Here is a 22306-nt window from a genome sequence, read left to right on the forward strand (position 1 = left end):
GCAGGGGATCAAATAATTTTCCCTCACTGTAGGGGTTTTAGGCTGTTCCTGCACTGTTAGGTAGGGCAAAGGATTGTTTTGTTTATAAAGAAATTATCAAATTTTTAAAATGTTTACAATACATAATTTGCAATGCGTGTGCATGCGTTTTTGTGTCTGTATTTATGTATATATTTTTAAATAAAAAGTAGGAATGTGCCAGGGGGACAGAGTCCCATTTTGGATGGTTTCCCTGTCTCTCATTCAAAAGCTTCACAAGTACAGTGGGAAAAGGAACCAAAATTACAAAAGTGGGGTATATTTTCACTGGTGCTACTCTCAAACCCATAAGGAGTTCCTTTGGTGCAGCAGAGGACGACACTGGCTCTGCAAGCTCCTGAGGAAGGTGCATAAATGAGTTTTGCCTTGAATTTCCAGGTCTGCTAATGGGCTTGTGCTGATGATAGCTTATTTGGAGATGGAGTTGCTCCTCCATCTGAGGTTCAAGCCTTGAAGTCTGATGCATTCTCCAAGAAGTTCCAAAGGAATGTGCCAGTGTGAAGGCAGTTTGATTGACGGAGCAGCAGCCACTACATTTTTCCTTGGGCAGATATGACTGGGAAAGCTTTCACACAGCCAGGACAATTATTTGGGCATTTTTTTCTGTCCTTCGCAGAAAACATCTCTCATGATGAGGGGTGAAAAACCTCACATCACCCTACCGTTTCCTCACTTTTCCTGCTTGCATCCAGCCCTACAAGTTCTTAGTGACCAAGTGGGTTTTATAGTGCTTTGTCAGATGATCACTCCTAATGAAGCGCTTTTGGCACTGGGCACACTCAAAACGTTTGTCACCTGGGCAGAGAAAGGAAGAACAGTGAGCACACATGACAAGGGCCATACACATGAAAGTCACTGACAAAATACAGTGGATATAGAAAGTCTACACACCCGTTAAAATGCCAGGTTTTTGAGATGTAAAAAAACCAGACCAAGATAAATCACTTCAGAATTTTTTTCCACCTATAATATAACATATAAATTGTACAATTCAATTGAAAAACTGAAATCTTTTAGGGGGGAAAATTAACAATGAAAAAGTACAATAACATGTATTGTACCCATGTTATCTACAAGTGTGACGAAGACTATCTCTGTACTAAATTCTGGCCTAAAACCCAACTGAAATGGTTCCAGATACTCTGCTTCCTCCAGGGTCCTCTGCAACTAAAGTCTGACCACCATTTCAACAACCTTCCTTAAAAAGGAAAGATTGGGAGACAAGACAATAGCTGTCTTAAACTGTTGTGTCCAAGGCTGGCCTGTTGAGGAGGGGGACACCACATTGCCCACTTCAAGGTTGAAGGTACCACCCCTAGCCTCAAAGAAGTTGTTGTCATAGAATGGACTCAACTACAACTCAACCTGGTTCTAACAAACAACTGGCTGAACTAACAGCATGGAAACCCCTGCATCATACCAGTCCACAAGGGATATCTCATAGTGATGTACTCCTCCACACAAAAAATGCAAATACCAACACAACAAATGTAAACACAGACGACTAATCTGGTACCTCACTTCCTACATGGAACATTTAAAAATTATTGGGAAAATACTAATTGAATACATTAAGTAGTATGATATGCCACTGTTAGACCTGCACTCTGTGAGGTGCAATAGCTTCTAGTGTGCTTCCAAGTACAATTGAAGGTGCTGATTATAAAGCCCTTTACGGCATAGGACAATATTTGCAAGACTGCCTCTGATTATTTCTACCCACCCCCATTAAAACAAAAGAAGGGGCATGCTCCAGGTCCTGTTTATTAAAGAATGTCATTGAATGAGACCAGGAAGCAGGCACTTTTGTTGCAGCATATGCCCCATGGAACATCACACTTTCCATGATCCAACTCTGCTAGTATCCCTTAAAAACATGACCATTTTCCCAAGTGAGGAGGTTAAAAGGCCCATGGGACTGATGCAATTGTTGCTTTCTTGATTTTATGTATATTATGATGACTGGTTGTTTTTATTGTACTTTCAATTCTGTTAGACACCCAGAATCACTGTTTGAGAAAGAAGTGGCCATATAAATTGATATACATAAATTTCATCCTTTTTGAAATCAAGTCTTTCAACATTAAATCAGCTCAACATATCTATATTGTAAAGATGACTGAGATGAAATTGAGATGTGTTTGATGAAATGCCCTTTGAGTACTTAGTTTTTATACTTGTTCTATCCATCATATGAGTAGAACTACAGCTGAGATGCAGCAGAAGAGAGAAGCAGAGAAATGACTTGACAGACCTGTATGCGTCCGGGCATGCCGTTGCAGTTCATCACTGCGTGTGAATCTCTTTCCACAAAAGACCCAGTTGCAGACAAAAGGCCTCTCGCCTGTGTGTAGACGTACATGAGCCCGCAGAAGGGAAGTCTTACGGAAGGTCTTCCCACATTCAGGTATGTGGCAGATGTGCCTCTTCTTCCCTTGATCCCCCAACCTACAAAGAATGAAAAATGGGAAAGGGGGGTTCTAAGTCTAGGTTATGGATGCCTTTGTGGATTTTACTGTGGTGACATCTCAGGGATCAGATCAATTACTGTATCCTCCACCGATAATTTAAGAAGTAGCTTCATACCAAATTGTTCAAAACAGCAAACTAATTTCATATTGACTACCCCTTACGGTTTCTGAAAAAGGATCCAACAAGGATTCACAAGTACTTTTTATAAAAATACAGCAGACATTGGCTATACTGGCATTTACCAAGAATCCTCTTCATTGTGCCAAGCAAAGACCCAAGCCTGCTCAAGTAATTCATCTCCCTCCCACATCCCCAGTCCATTAACCTTTCAACAGTTCCAGACCTGCTGCCTAGTTTATCAAGGAAGATGCAGCCTTTTCAGCCCTGAGGGTCACATTAATTGTTAGTATTGCACATGTGCATATGGATGCAAATTTACGCCTATTCAAACATCACCCACAGAAAGAATCACAGAATTTCTGAATGCAGTTTCATTCCTCTCAATTCAACCTGTTCAAGATTGCTACCAAGAGCAGTGAGAAAGGAGCAATTTACAGGTGAAACTTGAAAAATTAGAATATCGTGCAAAAGTTCATTTATTTCAGTAATGCAACTTAAAAGGGGAAACTAATATATGAGATAGACTCATTACAAGCAAAGCAAGATAATTCAAGGCGTGATTTGTCATAATTGTGATGATTATGGCATACAGCTCATGAAAACCCCAAATCCACAATCTCAGAAAATTAGAATATTACATGCAATCAATAAAACAAGGAGTGTACATAGAACAATATCGGACCTCTGAAAAGTATAAGCATGCATACTGTATGTACTCAGTACTTGGTTTGGGCCCCTTTTGCAGCAATTACTGCCTCAATGTGGCGTGGCATGGAAGCTATCAGCCTGTGGCACTGCTGAGGTGTTATGGAAGACCAGGATGCTTCAATAGCGGCCTTCAGCTCTTCTGCATTGTTCGGTCTCATGTCTCTCAACTTTCTCTTGGCAATGCCCCATAGATTCTCTATGGGGTTCAGGTCAGGCGAGTTTGCTGGCCAATCAAGCACAGTAATCCCACGGTCATTGAACCAGGTTTTGGTGCTTTTGGCAGTGTGGGCAGGTGCCCAGTCCTGCTGGAAAATGACGTCAGCATCCCCATAAAGCTCGTCTGCGGAAGGAAGCATGAAGTGCTCCAAAATCTCCTGGTAGACGGCTGGGTTGACCCTGGACTTAATGAAGCACAGTGGACCAACACCAGCAGATGACATGGCTCCCCAAATCAACACGGACTGTTTGAAGGATGATTTGGAATTGCGAGACATTTGGAGAGAAATACATTTACATGAAAAGGATTACACTTTTTTTTCTGATAGACACCAATCTTTTTCCAGGATTGATTTTATATTACTGACTAATGATTTTTTTTTCTAGGATTAAGAAGATAAAGATTTGTCCAAGAACTATGTCTGACCATAGTCCAGTTTGGTTAGAGATTGATAAGGATAATAGAGATAGGCGCTCTTGGCGCTTAAATGAGAACTTGTTTAGAAATCAGAGTAACGTGGAAGAATGTAAAAAACAGATGAAGGACTTTTTTGAAACTAACATGAATAAGGGCACTCCTATGGACATGGTTTGGGATGCTAGTAAAGCCTATATGAGAGGGGTGTTAATATATATGAACAATAAATACAGACGTAACTTGGAATTTAGGAGGAAAGAATTGGAGAATGAAATTAGGGAAAAAGAAAAGGCCCTAATTCTGAATCCATCGGATGTGAAGATCAAAGAGGTTATTAATTTGCTAAGAGGACAATTTGATAAGTTGATGGCTGATCAGGTGGCAACTAACTTACGGTTTGCTAGACATAACACTTTTTGCAATGCCAATAAACCAGGCAGATGGTTAGCTTACAGGTTAAGGAAGAAGCAAAGGGCTTCTAACATAGATAAAATAGAACATAAAGGCAAGGTTGTGTATCAGCAGGACCTTATTAAGGAAGCCTTTGTGGACTTTTATTCCAAATTATATGCTAAAGATAAGATCAATGAAGTAGATATTGACGTATATCTGAAGAATGCCAACATCCGGGTTCTTACACAAGAACAAAAGGAGGAGATTAATCAATTGATAACAGAAGAAGAAATTCTTTTAGCAATTAAACAACTAAAGGTGGATAAAGCGCCAGGCACGGATGGACTGACTGCGGTGTATTACAAAAATTTACAATCGGAGGTGTTAAAGCCATTAAGGGAATTGTTTCAGACAATTCAAAGGGGAGGAAGGGTGCCTCCGTCTTGGAGAACTGCTTTTATTTCCCTGATTCCGAAGGAAGATCAGGATGTTACTCAAGTAAGAAATTACAGACCAATATCACTTTTGAATACGGACTACAAGATATTTGCTAAGGTTTTAGCTAATAGATTGATGAGGGTTTTGCAACAGATGATTCATGGGGACCAAACCGGGTTTATTAGTGGTAGACAAATGAAAAATAATGTGAGGCATATAGTAGACTTGGTGGAATTTTTGGAAAGGAACAACCAGATCCCTGCGGCGCTGATCTTTTTAGATGCCGAAAAAGCTTTTGATCAACTGGATTGGCAATTTTTGATGAAAGTTTTAGATAAAATGAATTTTGGGGATAAATTTTTACAACCAATTAGGGCATTATATCAAAAACAAACTGCCCGAATAATACTAAATAATAGTTTGACTGAAGTATGTAATATTGAAAGACAAGGGTGTCCGTTATCACCTTTATTATTTGTCTTAACATTGGAGATATTATTGATTAAAATACGGAATTCAGAAAAAATTAAGGGAATCCAAATTAGAGATCAGGATTATAGACTGAGGGCGTTTGCAGACGATCTGGTTGTTACGGTGACCCAGCCAGAAAATTCTGTTGTGGACCTGATGGAGATAATAACGCAATATGGGAAGGTTTCTGGATTTAAGGTTAATGTACAAAAAACTAAAATATTAGCCAAAAATATGACAGTATCGCAAAAGGCCCTTTTAGAAGGGTTAACTGGATTTGAGATTGTTAAAAGGGTTAAATATTTGGGGGTGTATTTGTCACCCTCAAATGCAAAGTTATATAAAAATAATTATGAAAAGCTATGGGGGAAAATTCAAAAAGAATTGGAGAGTTGGAAAAAATTGCAATTGTCTTTACTGGGAAGAATTGCAGCGGTGAAAATGAATGTTTTGCCTAAATTTCTATTTTTATTTCAAATGATACCTATTCTTAAAAAAGATTCAAATTTGGAGGAATGGCAACAGGGTATCAATAAATTTGTATGGGCAGGGAAAAGGCCACGAGTTAAATTTAAGATTACGCAGGATACGCGCGAAAGAGGTGGTCTTAAAATGCCCAACTTTAAATTATATTATGAAGCCGCTGCGTTGTCAGCAATAAGTGATTGGATCAATTTAACACAAGGGAGATTATTAAATCTTGAGGGCCACGACTTGTTATTTGGCTGGCATGCATATTTATTGTATGATAAGAAGGTAGATAATGTGTTTAAAGTGCATATTTTAAGACAGGCATTGCTGAGAGTTTGGAAAAAGTATAGACATAAGCTAAATTACAAGATACCTTTATGGGCAATTCCGAAACATGCAATAGAAAACATAAATGTTGGCTTCAAACATGATGTGACTACATACAAGGAGATCTTAAGTTTGGAGAGGAACGTATGGTGTTTGAAGCCGTATAATTTTTTACGAGATGAGAAGATTGTTCAAACTTGGTTTCAATATGGTCAATTACGGGCCAGGTGGAAAGAAGATCAGAAAATTGGTTTCTCAATGACTGATGAAAATTTGGTAAAGCAAATTAGAAATCAGGGTCCAGCACATATCAAACGGATATATCTTGCATTGATAGAAATTGACTCAGAAACAGAACTTGTTAAAGATTGTATGATAAAGTGGGCTCAGAATATTCAAGAAGTTATCACAATGGACACTTGGGAAAAGATTTGGGTGAGGAACGTAAAATTTACACAAGCTCAAAATTTAAGAGAGAACTTTTACAAAATGTTTTATAGGTGGCATTTAGATCCTAAAAAGCTTGCAAGTATGTATCCGAATTACCAACCTAAATGTTGGAGATCTGGTGGCGAAGACGCAACATATTTTCATATATGGTGGACCTGTAAAAAGGTTAAAGCTTTTTGGATTAAAATCTGGTGGAATATGCAGAAGATATTTAAGCAAAGGATAAAGTTTTGTCCGCAATTGTTCTTATTGGGCATAATTACAGATACTACTGTTGTGGACACCAAGTTGATGCTGAACTTAATTACGGCAGCAAGACTTTTAGTAGGTCAATATTGGAAGAAGGTGGAACTGCCGACTATAGAAGAATGGACTCTAAAAGTTTCTGACCTGGCGGAAATGGCAAAGATTTCGGCTTATTTGAAAGACCATTCGCAACAACGTTATATTATGGAGTGGAAAAAGTGGATTGATTATATCCAGAACAAATATGGGACCAAAAAGTTTCATTTAGCATTTGTATAAGTTTTTTTATGTGATATTAGTATTGCTTGTAGTCATTTCATATGAGCTAGAGTGCGTTAGACTTAATAGTTTATTGTTGTTAACATATGGTTATGATTGTTTTTACTTTTATACCTTGTATTTAGCTCTGGGAAGTCGGGGAGGGGGGAGGGGGGAAGGGGGGAGGGTTAGGAAGGGCTGGGTGGAAGGAGGGGGGAGGGATTGTTAAAGATAAAATGTATTGTAAAACTTTTCAATAAAAAAAACAGACTGTGGAAACTTCACACTGGACTTCAAGCATCTTGCAGTGTGTGCCTCTCCATTCTTCCTCCAGACTCTGGGTCCTTGGTTTCCAAATGAGATCCAAAAGTTGCTCTCATCAGAAAAGAGGACTTTGGACCACTGAGCAACAGACCAGGTCTGTTTTTCTTTAGCCCAGGTAAGACACTTCTGACGTTGTTTGTTGTTCAGGAGCGGCATGACAAGAGGAATACGACATTTGAAGCCCATGTCCAGGATCCGTCTGTGTGTGGTGGCTCTTGATGCACTGACTCCAGCCTCAGTCCACTCCTTGTGAAAGTCCCCAACACTTTTGAATGGCCTTTTCCTGACAATCCTCTCCAGGCTGCGGTCATCCCTGCTGCTTGTGCATCTTTTTCTTCCACACTTTTCCCTTCCACATAACGTTTTATTAATGTGCTTTGATACAGCACTTTGGGAACATCCAACTTCTTTTGCAATTACCTTTTGAGGCTTTCCCTCCTTATGGAGGGTGTCAGTGATGGTTTTCTGCACAACTGTCAGGTCAGCAGTCTTCCCCATGATTGTGATTCCTACTGAACCAGACTGAGAGGCCATTTAAAGGCTCAGGAACCCTTTGCAGGTGTTATGGCTTAATTAGCTGATTAGAGTGGGACACTTTGAGCCTAGAATATTGCACCTTTTCACAATATTCTAATTTTCTGAGATTGTGGATTTGGGGTTTTCATGAGCTGTAAGCCATAATCATCACAATTATGACAAATCACGGCTTGAACTACCATGCTTTGCATGTAATGAGTCTATCTCATACATTAGTTTCCCCTTTTAAGTTGCATTACTGAAATAAATGAACTTTTGCACAATATTCTAATTTTTCGAGTTTCACCTGTATTTTCTGCCACTGAGATGATCCTTTTTAATAAGCTGATCATCTTGGTTGTGAAAAAAGCAAAGCTCCAAGCCTTTCTGTTCAATAAAAAAACAGATGTCTAAAGCCTTTATGAATTGTCCACCCACGAAGGTATCTCTATAGTCTGAGCAACAATTCAATACTGTTTCAATTCTCTCAGAGATCAGTAACTTGGGAACAATCCTGTCTCTTCATACACTTTTATTTGTTCAAAAACACTGCAAAAAGTATTATAGGAGACAACATACACATATTCAAAAATTAATGCTCTATTTCTAAAAGAATGAAGACACTGTATGAACTCTTGTTCTTAAAAATGGTTTTATAAGCTCAACAGCTTCAACTAAACATGCACTTATTTGTTGAATCTGGTCACTTAATAAACTTGTGACCAGAAAAAAATCCCATAAATCCAAACAATTTCTGGACAAGAGAAGAATACCTTTTCCTGTAAACAGCTTTCTACAGATCATAGTTTAACAACTGGGTAACCAAATACCATTGTTATAGAATCTCTTTCATGTTTAAATATTTGTTTCTTGCTTGATGAAATATCCATCTTTTCATCATCCACACATCAATCACTGTACAACAAACTACTGTCCAAAAGTATGCAGTTTTTATAGGCAATAAGTGAAACAGGGAAATATGCACTAACAATATCCATTTTTTATCTTTTACATGTAAAGGGTGAATGCATCATAAATCATTTTTATGGAGCTTTCTCTTCGCATTTTAAAATCCTGATTTCACAAGGTTCAAAATTTTAGTAAGAACTTCTATAAAGGAGGTCCTCAGATGCACTAGAAAGCAGTGACAATGATGGAAGAAGATGAAGTTAGTGTGCTTATATTCATTTGAACTCTTCCATATAGAGCCTTGGTGGAGCAGTGGGCTAATGCCTCCTTAAGTAACACCAGCTGCCTGCAATTAGTGCAGGTTCGCATCCCACCAGGCTCAAGGTTGACTCAGCCTTCCATCCTTCCAAGGTAGGTAAAATGAGGACCCAGATTGTTGGGGGCAATTAAGCTGACTTTGTAATAATGCCGCCTGGGGGGTGTATGAAAGCCCTAATAAGCAGGCATATACATAGAATGAAGGCTACTGCTAAGCTTGTAAGCCGCCCTGAGTCTTCGGAGAAGGGCAGGATATAAATGGAATTAAAATAAAATAAAAATAAAATAGAGTCTATACACTTTTGAATGCCTGAACACAGTAGTATTAATACTGTATTACTTTTAATATTTAAATATATTCACCTCCTCCCAATTATTTGTAATATCTTTAAAGTAAACTCTTCAACTTTCATTCATCTTAAATAAAAGAGAAGCAGGGCTTCTGCTAAATAAATTGGTTTGTTCAATGGGGGCTATTTTCATATCTTATTCATGTTTAACTGTTTAAATTTCTGCTTTTATTATTATAAGTCCCAGAATACAATTTGATAGCAAGAGGGGAAAGGGTATGAATTAATTAGACAAAGCAGGAACTGAAGCTGTTGGCAGCCTTAAGGCTTTAACACTCTTTTGCTCCCAATCCCCATACTTTACCTTTTCTCCCCATCCTTGCAATTTGGACAGGTGCAAGCCATCCGCCGTCTCTTTTCCCCAAGCTGCAGGTCCCCCAAGAGTGCTTGTTCCATTTGTAATTGGATTTGGGTAGGACTCAGGCCACTGATGGTTAGATTGTTGCCTGAAACATTCTGCACTGTTAACTGCTGTTGGCCTGCAAAAAGAAGAATGCAGAAAATATGGCTTGGGAATTTCTACTGTTAAACTATGGAGACTCTATTTCAGTAAAACTCCATGCAAACTCAGGCTGAAATTATCATGTAATATGAGTTCCATTTTCTCCCCTTGCTTTTGGATGTCATAATTGCACAGGGCTTGAAATAACACCCAGGTTCACAAGGTTCCAAAATGTCATTCCTGCTTGGGTTCAGACACCCAATCTCTCCTCTCACATTTATATTGCTCCTATAGTTTCAAGCCTTCATTGCTCCTGTTTACAACATTACTACCCAACTCCAATGCACATTTTCAAATTTTGCTACATTATGAAAACTAAGGCTTTTATACCTTTTCCACCCTCATGAAGATAGGAAGCATGGAATCCTTTACTGCCATCTCCCCCACAACCAACAATACACAGAACAGAAAGAATGCAATGCTTATAGCTACAAATTCTAATTCTAGTCAGCCTCTGAAAGCCAGGAAGCCATGTACAGGTGAAACTCAAAAAATTAGAATATCGTGCAAAAGTTTATTTATTTCAGTAATGCAACTTAAAAGGGGAAACTAATATATGAGATACTCATTACATGCAAAGCAAGATAGTTCAAGCCGTGATTTCTCATAATTGTGATGATTATGGCGTACAGCTCATGAAAACCCCAAATCCACAATCTCAGAAAATTAGAATATTACATGCAATCAATAAAACAAGGTGTGTACATACAACAATATCGAACCTCTGAAAAGTATAAGCATGCATATGTACTCAGTACTTGGTTTGGGCCCCTTTTGCAGCAATTACTGCCTCAATGCGGCGTGGCATGCAAGCTATCAGCCTGTGGCACTGCTGAGGTGTTATGGAAGACCAGGATGCTTCAATAGCGGCCTTCAGCTCTTCTGCATTGTTCGGTCTCATGTCTCTCATCTTTCTCTTGGCAATGCCCCATAGATTCTCTATGGGGTTCAGGTCAGGCGAGTTTGCTGGCCAATCAAACACAGTAATCCCACGGTCATTGAACCAGGTTTTGGTGCTTTTGGCAGTGTGGGCAGGTGCCAGGTCCTGCTGGAAAATGACGTCAGCATCCCTATAAAGCTTGTCTGCGGAAGGAAGCATGAAGTGCTCCAAAATCTCCTGGTAGATGGCTGCGTTGACCCTGGACTTAATGAAGCAAAGTGGACCAACACCAGCAGATGACATGGCTCCCCAAATCAACACGGACTGTGGAAACTTCACACTGGACTTCAAGCATCTTGCAGTGTGTGCCTCTCCATTCTTCCTCCAGACTCTGGGTCCTTGGTTTCCAAATGAGATGCAAAAGCTGCTCTCATTAGAAAAGAGGACTTTGGACCAGTGAGCAACAGACCAGGTCTGTTTTTCTTTAGCCCAGGTAAGACGCTTCTGACGTTGTTTGTTGTTCAAGAGCGGCTTGACAAGAGGAATATGACATTTGAAGCCCATGTCCAGGATCCGTCTGTGTGTGGTGGCTCTTGATGCACTGACTCCAGCCTCAGTCCACTCCTTGTGAAAGTCCCCAACACTTTTGAATGGCCTTTTCCTGACAGTCCTCTCCAGGCTGCGGTCATCCCTGCTCCTTGTGCACCTTTTTCTTCCACACTTTTCCCTTCCACATAACTTTCTATTAATGTGCTTTGATACAGCACTTTGGGAACATCCAACTTCTTTTGCAATTACCTTTTGAGGCTTTCCCTCCTTATGGAGGGTGTCAATGATGGTTTTCTGCACAACTGTCAGGTCAGCAGTCTTCCCCATGATTGTGATTCCTACTGAACCAGACTGAGAGGCCATTTAAAGGCTCAGGAACCCTTTTCAGGTGTTATGGCTTAATTACCTGATTAGAGTGGGACACTTTGAGCCTAGAATATTGCACCTTTTCACAATATTCTAATTTTCTGATTGTGGATTTGGGGTTTTCATGAGCTGTAAGCCATAATCATCACAATTATGACAAATCACGGCTTGAACTATCTTGCTTTGCATGTAATGAGTCTATCTCATATATTAGTTTCCCCTTTTAAGTTGCATTACTGAAATAAATGAACTTTTGCACAATATTCTAATTTTTCGAGTTTTACCTGTACCAAGCTATGATAGCATAACAATATAAATATGTCATTATATTTAGGCATACCCACCTATTACTAGAATAAAACAAAAATAAAATGGTCTTTGGGGAGTGCAAAAATTAAAATGAACATAAAATGCTTTTTCCTTAGGTGTGTCCATTCCTCAAGGCATGGCTCTTTGCTGAAGCACCTTAGCATTGTGCTAAGATGGAAGTTGAACTTGGAGGTTGTTTGGTCTGGCACCTGTAGGGCAGGGTACTTCTGTTTTTGTGTTTTTTATTGTTAGAGTTATATGAGATACATGACCATATACTGTAATTCCTGTAAATAGATACATAGATAACTCTACTTATATTTTTCTGTGCTGCTGATAACATTCCAAGCAATTTAAAAAACCAAGATACTGTATCACAAATTAAAATATTGCACATCACAGGAACATTGCATCATATATCCCACCTCCAGTATTGGTGAGGGTAACAGGAACACCTTGAATTTGCACACCATTGATGCTGATTGTTTGCATTGCCTGAGCAGCAGCAGCAAGCTGTGCTGCATTAAGGCTGATGCCTCCAGCAGGGGCAATCTTTGGCAGAGCACGCTCTTTACAAGCCCCTGTCTTTTTGGTACTTCCTCCTGACTGGGAACTGCGGGGTACAGAACTGCTGCAGGTTGTGGCTGAGGCGACCGCAAGGGAAGGGGCCACAGTTACGCCTGGAGCTTCTTGGAGTAGTACTGTCTGTAGCTCACCAGAAGGCATCTTGAAATAGACCTGAAAGAATGACACAAAAATGAATCACAGGATGCACCTTAGTGTGGAAGTAAAGTAGAACCTGACCTCCAAGTATAGTTCCCCCCACCAAGTTTTCAGATTACAAATCACTGGATCATAATAGATGCATGCCAAATTTTTTATACCTCATGAATGCTTTTATAGGAAACTGGTGCTTAAATAATGTATTTATATGAAAACAATCAGACAAGTATTTTTTTTCTATTAGAAGAACTGGAGTTTTTTCCTAGCCTCTTTGCACCCAAGAATTCTAGTCATTATGTAACTGAGGCTCTTTTGTCAATGATAGTTTGAATTTATATCTGTAAAACAAAAGCAAAAAAAGGGGGGGGGGGACTTTCAATGAAATACCTGAGTGGGAATTGGCTCCATTGTCTGGATCTGGAAGTTTTGTTGGGACTTTTGGGGAACTGTAGGGAGTGTGGCTGAGGCTGCCTGGACTACCCGTAGGGCTTGCTGGGGTATCTGAACTGCCTGTTGCTCTTGTTTGGGCTGAACTACTTGCACCTGTTGGACCACAGCTGGCTGCCCAGAGCCAGGACTCTGTACAATCAACAGATTGTTCCCTGCCTGGATGATGTTGTCAGCTGTAGTCTCTATTAAGACTGTTTCAACTTGCTCTGTCACAGCCACTGCAGTTGTTTGAGCTTGTGGTACCATTTTCTTTCGAGCTTTTCTGCTTGGCTTAGAGGGGCTGTCAGGCACAATTTGAGTCTGAGTACTAGTCTCCCCAGCAGTTACAAGATTGCTCACTGGAAGAGTAAGTGTAACATTGCCACTGGTGCCAGTTAACTTGACAACACTACTTGTGTTGTGGAGAGCAGCTGCTGATGACTTATGAGCTGGAGCTGGCTTTATTGGCACAGGCCTATGAGCTGATGATGAAGAAGAAGAAGGGGTGAAGTTGCTGGGAATAATCTGTATTTGATTGCCCAAATTTTGCTGCACCTGAATCATCTGTCCTGATGCTGTTTGGTTCTGTGGTACCGCCCGATACTTGATATTGGCAGAGGAGCGGGCTCCTTTGCTGCTTACAGCTGGGTTCTGGATTGTAAATACCAGCTGTCCACCAGGATATGAGGTGCCCAATTGAGAACCTTGAATTTGGAAGAGGTTTCCTTTTGATAAGATTCCAATGCTGTTCTTGTTAGAACCTAGTGGGAGTGGAGCAGGCTTAATAGGAACCAATTTCCGAGGGGCAGGTTGAAGAGGAGCAGAAGAAACAATAGCTGCTTCTACAGCTGGAGGGCCAATCTTGCTACATGTGGCTGCAAGCAGGGCTAGCGGAGATGGCTGAGAATCCTACAGAAATGGAAGAGAAAAAGCTTGTGTCAAAGGCAGTGGAGACAAAGTAGTGTTTTCTAGAGATAATATAACACAGCTGAAGAATTAGAAAATCCCAGAGTTTTATAACACAGAGTTTGGGCCTTGTATTAAGTTACTACATCAGATTCTTAAATCAGCAAGTATCAACAGAGTTGGATCCAAACTTAATGAGGAGTGCTTCAGGCTCATGAAGTGCAAAGAACAAAAACCTGATTAATTTAGGATCTATTCCAATGAATTTGAGTTCATAAAACATTCCAGCTAACATGTATTCAAAATATGAATTATTATGAATGTATACACGGTGGCTCAGTGGGTTGGGACGCTGAGTTTGTTGATCAGATGGTCAGCAGTTTGGCGGGTCGAATCCTGAGTGCCACGTAACAGAGTGAGCGCCTGTTACTCGTCCCAGCTTCTGCCAACCTAGCAGTTCGAAAGTACGTAAAAATGCAAGTAGAAAAATAGTGACCACTACAGTGGGAAGGTAACAGCGTTCCGTGCGACTTTGGCGTCTAGTCATGCCAGCCACATGACCAAGGAGACATCCTCGGACAAGCACTGGCTCTTCGGCTTTGAAACAGAGATGAGCACCGGCCCCTAGAGTTGGAAACGACTAGCACGCATGTGCGGGGGAACCTTTACCTTTACCTATATAATAGAGACCCACAGTGTTCTGTACATAATAGCCACACACAGTAGAAACAAAGCATCTAATACCTTAAAAAGTAACATTATTTATTCTTATTTATCTTATTCATTCCTCATTGAAAACCTTTTACCATTTTTGTCAAGCAACACCCAAAACTGAATTATCACAATAAACATTTTGCAAACAAATTAGTATTGTGTTAGAATCATATGCAGTAAGAACTTAGGTTGGTATCATACACAATGAGGGTGATTCATTGACTCTGAATGGAGCTCAGGTGCCAAGGGAGTTTGGAATTATTTAGAAGAGAGCCCCCTCCCCCAGGAACAAATGATCAGAACCTCCTTTTTATCAAAAAGAAAAAAAGAACACCATTCATTTACATGAAATACCAAGCGGAAGTAAATAAGGAGCATTCAGACTTATAATATTGTCCACCTCCTTTGTTGCAAGGGTAGAGGATCTTTTTTTCCCCTTATGAATAGATGAGGTAGCCCTTTCATAACTTGAGTAGAGAAACCTATTTTTTTTATTGAGACCTGGCCTTCTGCATACTGCTCTATTTTATCCTTTATCCACTCTGACCTGTCCAGTTTCACACTGGAAGTATGTAAAAGGATGCTTAGTAGAAGTATCAAGGGAATAGTCTGTAGATAACAAAAAATGTTAGGGAAAGCAAATTGATCATGGCTTGACTTTTTTTTTTTACAAAGATGTAGGGAAATTATTGCAGGCTGCAGAAGCGCAGCTGAAACAATTGTTTTTCAGTCTCCTGAAACAAGCCATGATAAACCACCTGTTCAGCACAAGGTGAATCAGCTAATTGTTGGCTATTAAAATACAGCTGACATAACCAAGCCAGGGGAGTATCTTGCAGGTTCAGAGCCAATGGGAAGTGGGATTCTTTGTTATACACGAGCTCAATCCAATGAGTTTGTTTTCCTTGTGAATAAAAGAGAGCTTTGGACATTGCTCTGGGCTCTCATCCCGAGGCAGGAAAGACTCTGTCTTTTTTCATGAGAGACCACCACATGTGGTGACCCCGACGTGATTCTTTGAGACCCTCAGACTTACGCCTGGCATAGGCATAGTGCACTTCATCGGATCTTGCAGGACGGGACCGAATATTCAGTAAGTATGGGGAATGATTTTTCAGCGTCACAAACACTCCATGCGAAGGAGTTACGCCAGATCTTAAAGAATACGTTTCCTGCTTTTTCTCAAGTAGGTTTAGAAGACATAGAAAACTTACTCAGGGTTATTTCAGCTCAATGTCCCTGGTATCCTGAACAAGGTACTTTAGAAGTTCAGGATTGGAAAAGGATAGGGAAAATTTTACATGAGGAACCAAGAGCCTCAATTAATCATTTACTTCTTTGGGAGAAAATTTTGGAAGCTTTAATAGCACATTCTAATCCTTTGTTCCTTTCACCAGAACCTTCTGCCCCACTACCTCATGTGTTAACTCCAATGCCTCGTTTAGTAACCCCAAAGGCTGCGGAGGACATTAAGTTAATATCCAAGTCATATACATCATTACCTGAAATTAACAATTTGGAGGGTTCCAAAAAAGTTGATGAAGCAAGTACAAAAAGTTTAAAGAGTCAAGGGGCAGTTGGGGTAGTTAGAGCAGGATTTGATGAAGCCCAAGGGAAAGGGTTATTGTCACCGGAGGAATTAGTAGAAGGTTTGGAGGCCTTTCCTGTAACAGTGGATATAGATGGTCAAGGAAATAGGCAATATCGTTGGCAGCCATTGCCTTTTTCTATTTTGAGAGAAATTAGGAAAAGTATAACTGAGACAGGATTGCATTCCTCCTTTGTGCAAGGAACCATAGAAGGGATATCTACAGGATATAATATGGTTCCACAAGATTGGAAGGATTTGTGGAGAATGCTTTTAACACCGGCACAGTATGTAGTTTGGGATTCTGAATATCAGCGTAACGCTATTGTAGCTGGAAACAACTCTGGAGGGGCTTACACTCCAGATCAACTTTATGGTTCTGGTCGATTTACCACTGTTTTACAACAAGTAGGAGGAATTCCTGATGCTGCTTATCCTGTAATTGGCCGTTGTGTGATAAGCGCGTATAAAAAAGTACCTCAGTCAGGCAAACCCACTAAGTCTTTTACTAATGTCCGACAGGGGCCAACTGAGCCTTATCCAGAATTCATTGATAAATTGAAAGAGGCTATTGAGAAACAAATTGATAATGCAGAAGCAGTTCAAGAACTTTTGTTGAAATTGGCTTATGAAGCTGCAAACGCAGACTGTAAAAAAGCTCTAACTAATATAGTGAGTCAACCAACTTATGGAATAGCAGATATGTTAAGAGCATGTTCCTCTGTGGGAACAGGGGTGTGGAATATGAGTGCTTTAGCTAACGCTTTGCAAAAAGGAAAATTTGGTCAACAAACGGGTAATTGTTTCAACTGTGGGAAACCTGGTCATTTTAAGGCACAATGTCGAGCTCCAGGAGGAGGGAATAGTGTTGGAAGCAGACAGGGAAATAATAAATCTGGAGTTCGCCCGAAACAACCTTGTCCTAGATGCAAGAAGGGATTTCATTGGGCAAACCAATGTAGAAATGTTAAGACTTCGGGAAACTGGGATGCGGGCTAGCAGCTAGCCCAGGAAGTAAAGCTGCTTGTTGCCAAAATGAACAAAGTTATAAGGGCAACATTATTTGTGAAAAATTGTCTGTTCAGAACGTTCCCACAGCCACCAAGGGTAGTGCAGGTTCTTAATGGCTGCTTCCCTTTTATGACCTTCCAAAGAATAGTTAAAACCTGATTTTTCTGAATGATTTCTGATTAAGCAGAGAAGGTCTGCACTATTGTCTGTTACTGCTTACAGTTTTGTTGTTTTTAATTTGGTTTGATTTTGTACATGCTTAAAGCCTCTGGAATGAGGAAATTTATGAAATAGATTTAGGATTGACAGAGTTGTAAGCCACTTTATATAATTTCTTTCCAATATTCCAAAAATATAGAACAGAGCACAGCTTCTTACTATCTTTGCATTCTAAAAGGGAGACAGAAGGACACATGTATGTACCAAAAATTTTGTACATGCTTCTACTATGTCACCCAGGAAAAGGGAGGATATACCTAAATGTTGCATGTTGTTTAATGAAAGTTGGCTTAGATATCATTCCAAGGTTCTTAATGGAACCCAAAAGTCTATGAAGATTCTCAATCATCCAGGTCATGGTTGTCCCAAAGATGCTTTTCAAAAGGCAACTGGACTTTCTTGTGGTTTTTTCCCTTTGAAAACGTTTTGCTTCTCATCCAAGAAGCGTCTTCAGTTCAGAACTGAAGAAGCTTCTTGGATGAGAAGCAAAACGTTTTCAAGGAAAAAAAATCAAGAAAGTCCAGTTTCCTTTTGAAAAGCACCTTTGGGTTAACAGAACCCAGTGTTTCTTAGGTCCTTGGGAAGGGTTGAAGGAGCGATGCATTTTTTTATTGAACTTTAGACCAGTACTGGTTTCAGATGCATTTTCTGCTTCTCTTCTCTGATAATTAGTAGCGTATAAAAGAAAGTATTTTTCTGCTAGATTCCATAGCCAACCACACTTTCTCATATAGTTGACACCAAGGTCCCTCTGGAAAATTCATAAATGAGTTATTGGCATAGTAAAATGAAATACAAAATAAATATTTTGTTAGATTCAAATGAAGTCTCCAGTTAAAATAACTCTTCCTTATATGGAAAAAAGCAAAGAAACATTTTTCATTACAATGCTTTATTAACTTGATTACTTATAAAAGGGAGAGTTCTGTTATTACAAGAGTTCATAATCTTATTGCACTGACCTTGTGAATCTTTTTGCATGTTTTCAATGTTGGTAAATCATTAAAGCTGTGCATAATTCTTGCTTCAAAAATGATATGGAAGAAGTGCTTCAGATTGTGTAGCATAGCATCTCTTTAAACTTTCAGACTTCTGCACAAGCCTGAAAACAAATGTGGCTACTTTAAGGAGTTGCATTAAGGATGCAGTCCTTAAGTCAGCTGTGTCTCTTTTCAAATCCATGTGGAAGCCAAAGAAGGCACAGCTACTTCAAAGAGATAGTAAGTTCATGCTCCAATACATTTGGAAGTATATCTTCTAAATCATTTTCAAAGCATGCACACTCTTACCAGTTATTCCTCTGGAAATTCCATTTATATAAATACTGATAGCGGCCATACATTTTTCCTCTGTGTAGTTCTCCAGCAAATATCTAAAATCATCATTCTATACTACTAGCCAACACAATTAGTGAATTATACAACGTATTGATCCTAAAGTAAATACTTAGGTTGAGTTCAATCCCAGCTGAATCTTTGGACATGCTAATAATAGTTTTCTTGAATGTGAAACAGAAGTGGTTTGCCACTACCTTTTTTCTGGATGTTTTTTCAATTTTCTAGTCTAACGTACAGCCCTGGGAATGTCTTATGGACTCTCATCTATGTAATAACTAAGTCTAAACTTTTTTTCCCCAATAGATGCTGCCACTTGGGAGTATTGGTCCCAAACACACAGTGAAAAGCTCAATTTTTCTCTCATACTTTTTTCACTTCTGCCACATGTACTTTGTCACTTGCTCTGCCAAATTAAATATAATTCTAAGTGCAAGAAATCTTGAAAAATCAAGAAATTGCTTAGACCACCAAATACTTGTTGAATCATAACTAACTGGCAAGTATCACAACACGTTGCTCTAAATGTGAATATTTACAGATTAGTATTATGAGTCTAACAACGCAAACTGGAATATAAATCCAACAACCTAAAATATTGACTATGGCAGGGGTCCCCAACCCCCAGTCCGTGGACCAGCACCAGGCCACAGCATGCCAGAAACCGGGCAGCACAAACAAGCGAAGCCCCATCTGCAGGATGCAGGGAGCACATGAAACCACACCCTCTCCGGTCCATGGAAAAACCTCTCTCCACAGAAATGGTCCCTGGTGCCCAAAAGGTTGGGGGGCTGCTGGACTGTGGTATGCAAGTATCTAATACAGTAATATAATATAAAGTTCAACAACAACACTGGAATTTGAAATATTTGAAATTTGAAATACTAATTTGAAATAGCATTACTTGCAATAATCCCTGAGATTTTAGGTAAACTAAAATCTGCCTCTGGCCTAATTTTCTAAACAAATAAATAAAATCAGCAAACATATTTGTAGGCTAGTAGGAGTCTTCTCTACTGTAAACACCTCCACCAGAAAGCTTTCAACAGTGCAAGATTCCAAGCCAAACATTCACATTTTTATGCAGTAACACCATGGACAGAAATGACCCACCTGAGCTGCTGAAGCAGCAGGCTGTAAGTATTCCCTGGGGCTAACTGCAGCAGTGGCAGACATACTGTCTCCAAATCTGCAAAAAAAGTGATTAATTTGAATTTTTCAATATTGATAGCAATATTTTCAACGTGCACAAGATATTGGTACTGAATTTGTCATAATACATCAGTCTGTTAAAATTAGTCACAGCATAAAACTGGATAATTATATCCACAACTTAAGTATTTATTTAAATGAACTGTAATCCATTTTATTGTTGGAAGAAAAATCAGGTCCAGTTCCAAGCCAGGAGAAAGATGCTGGCAATAAAATGGAGGCAGGCTGCAGGAAAGGAAGTCACTGTTTATTTGGTAGCCAGAAACTAGTGACAGCAGCATATTTCTGGGGTGGCTGACAAAATGGAGAGCAGGTGGGTTTTTATACATTCTTTGGAGCTTTGTATTTGAGATGCCTGTTCATTTGAAACATGCTTTGACGTATGCTTGAGTGTGCCCTTTTAGTATCTAATTATTGTTGCCTGACTGCCATTGTGCCTGGGAGGTCATGCCCTGTCCTTGGAGCTGGGTGGGGAATGTAGATTTTAGGAGTCTTTGTTTTTCTAATCCCATCAGCTCCAGCCTTCTGTGGGAGCTGTGGCTGAAGGTGTTTTGTTTATGAATGGGGTGGCCTGGCTTACTTAATGGGTACAAAACATCCATTTCTAAAGACTTCAGGCTTCTGCTTGAGGTTGTTTTTACTATAGCAGGAAGACTGGGGCTGCTTTCTGCCTTTAAGAACATGTTTCTCCTCTTCTCCTTTAGGGGAAATATAATATTCTGCCTCTCTTAATATTCCCCCAAATATTTCATTCTCGTGGGGGGGGGATTGTCCCACATTATGCATTTTTTTGCCAGTGAAGCTGACAGATATCAAAATGATTAATAAACAGAAGTTGGACTGCATTCAGTATGGGTTAGAAAAGTAGTGTAACAACTATTACATTGGAAAAAAATTGTAACATATTTGAGAGAATTTGACAGTGATGTCATCAATACTTAGTAGGACTATATTCAGGTGATGTTTATCACATTAGGGAAGAAAAAATAAGCTCTCACTTTCTGCTACCTCACCATAAAAAAACAATCAGCCAAATAAATGCAGGGTTAAAAGCCAGATGGAATTTAAGCAAAAGTCTTTACAAATGGTAAGCACCAAAATAAAACTATATGCATTGTTTCTGGTGCTTACACATTTGTAGTATGTAATAAGCTAAAAAGATGACAATACTCGCTACTGGCTTGACACATCCTACAAATATTGTTGTATATAGTGTTGTATATAGTGTTGTATATAGTGTTTTAATTTCCCTGTACACCGCCCCAAGTCCTTCGGGAGTGGGGCGGTATATAAATCCAAATAATAAATAAATAAATAAATAAATAAATAAATATCCATGCTAAATTGCTAAGTAGCAATTATTTTCTAATTATGAAAACTTATTTGCTGCCCATCTCGCCACAAGGCGACTCTTATTTGTCAAGTTCTGTATATGGGGAGTGTTCCAAAAGCAAACCTCTAGTTTTTACAGCTGTGGAGATAAACGGCAGGTGGGAGGGGAACGGCAGCGGGAGAAAGGACATCTGTGCGGGGGGAAACTGACAGTTTTGGTGTGGCGTGGATCTTTACCTCCTCTCGGCCTCAGCCCTCGCGGCGCGCTCGCCTCCCGCCGAAACGCGGCCCGCCTTGCCCTGAGGCCACCACTGGGTGGTGGCAAGGAGACGACCCGGCTTCCCCTTGTCGCTGCTGGCCGTCTGGGCTCTGCGGCCCAGCGCCTCACCTCCTGCCGCAGCTTGTAAGGTCGGGGTCGCGCCTTGTGTGTCCCAGTTAATGGCCATTTTCATTGTGGTGCGGATCTTTGCCTCCAGGTGGGGCGGCTCTAGGCAAGGCGAGCAGCGCTTTGGCAGGAGGCGAGCGCACCTCCAGGGCTGAGGCTGAGAAGAGGCGCGGATCTCCAGCTGCGATTCTGGCCTTACGAGCTGTGGGAGGGGGGGGCGCTGGGCCACAGAGCCCAGACAGCCAGCAGTGACGAGGGGAAGCCAGGCCATCTCCTTGCCGCCACCCGTGGTTCTGGCCATGGGCGGCTGTCCTGCCCTGCTGGGTGCCCCTCCACAGCCTCGGTCAGGAAGCCTCCAATGGGTCTCCATCCTCCGTGCAGAGCAAGGCTGCAGGCCAAAACC

At 40.2% G+C, this 22306-nt stretch overlaps 1 protein-coding gene across 1 annotated transcript; it reads right to left on the reverse strand.

The window, feature by feature from the left end:
- Positions 1–203: 203 nt before the first annotated feature.
- On the reverse strand, positions 204–20160 carry LOC308676806 (transcription factor Sp2-like). The gene is made up of 6 exons (XM_081342835.1): positions 20088–20160; positions 13161–14111; positions 12476–12788; positions 9749–9923; positions 2294–2487; positions 204–834 (listed from the first exon to the last, which is right to left on the reverse strand). Exons 1-6 carry the CDS (start codon positions 20148–20150, stop codon positions 734–736), a joined length of 1797 nt encoding a protein of 598 aa, XP_081198961.1. The 5' UTR covers positions 20151–20160; the 3' UTR covers positions 204–733.
- Between the last annotated feature and the right edge of the window lie 2146 nt (positions 20161–22306).

The sequence above is a fragment of the Vipera berus genome (assembly GCF_964194415.1).
Source record: "Vipera berus genome assembly, chromosome: W".
NCBI classification, from domain to species: domain Eukaryota; kingdom Metazoa; phylum Chordata; class Lepidosauria; order Squamata; family Viperidae; genus Vipera; species Vipera berus.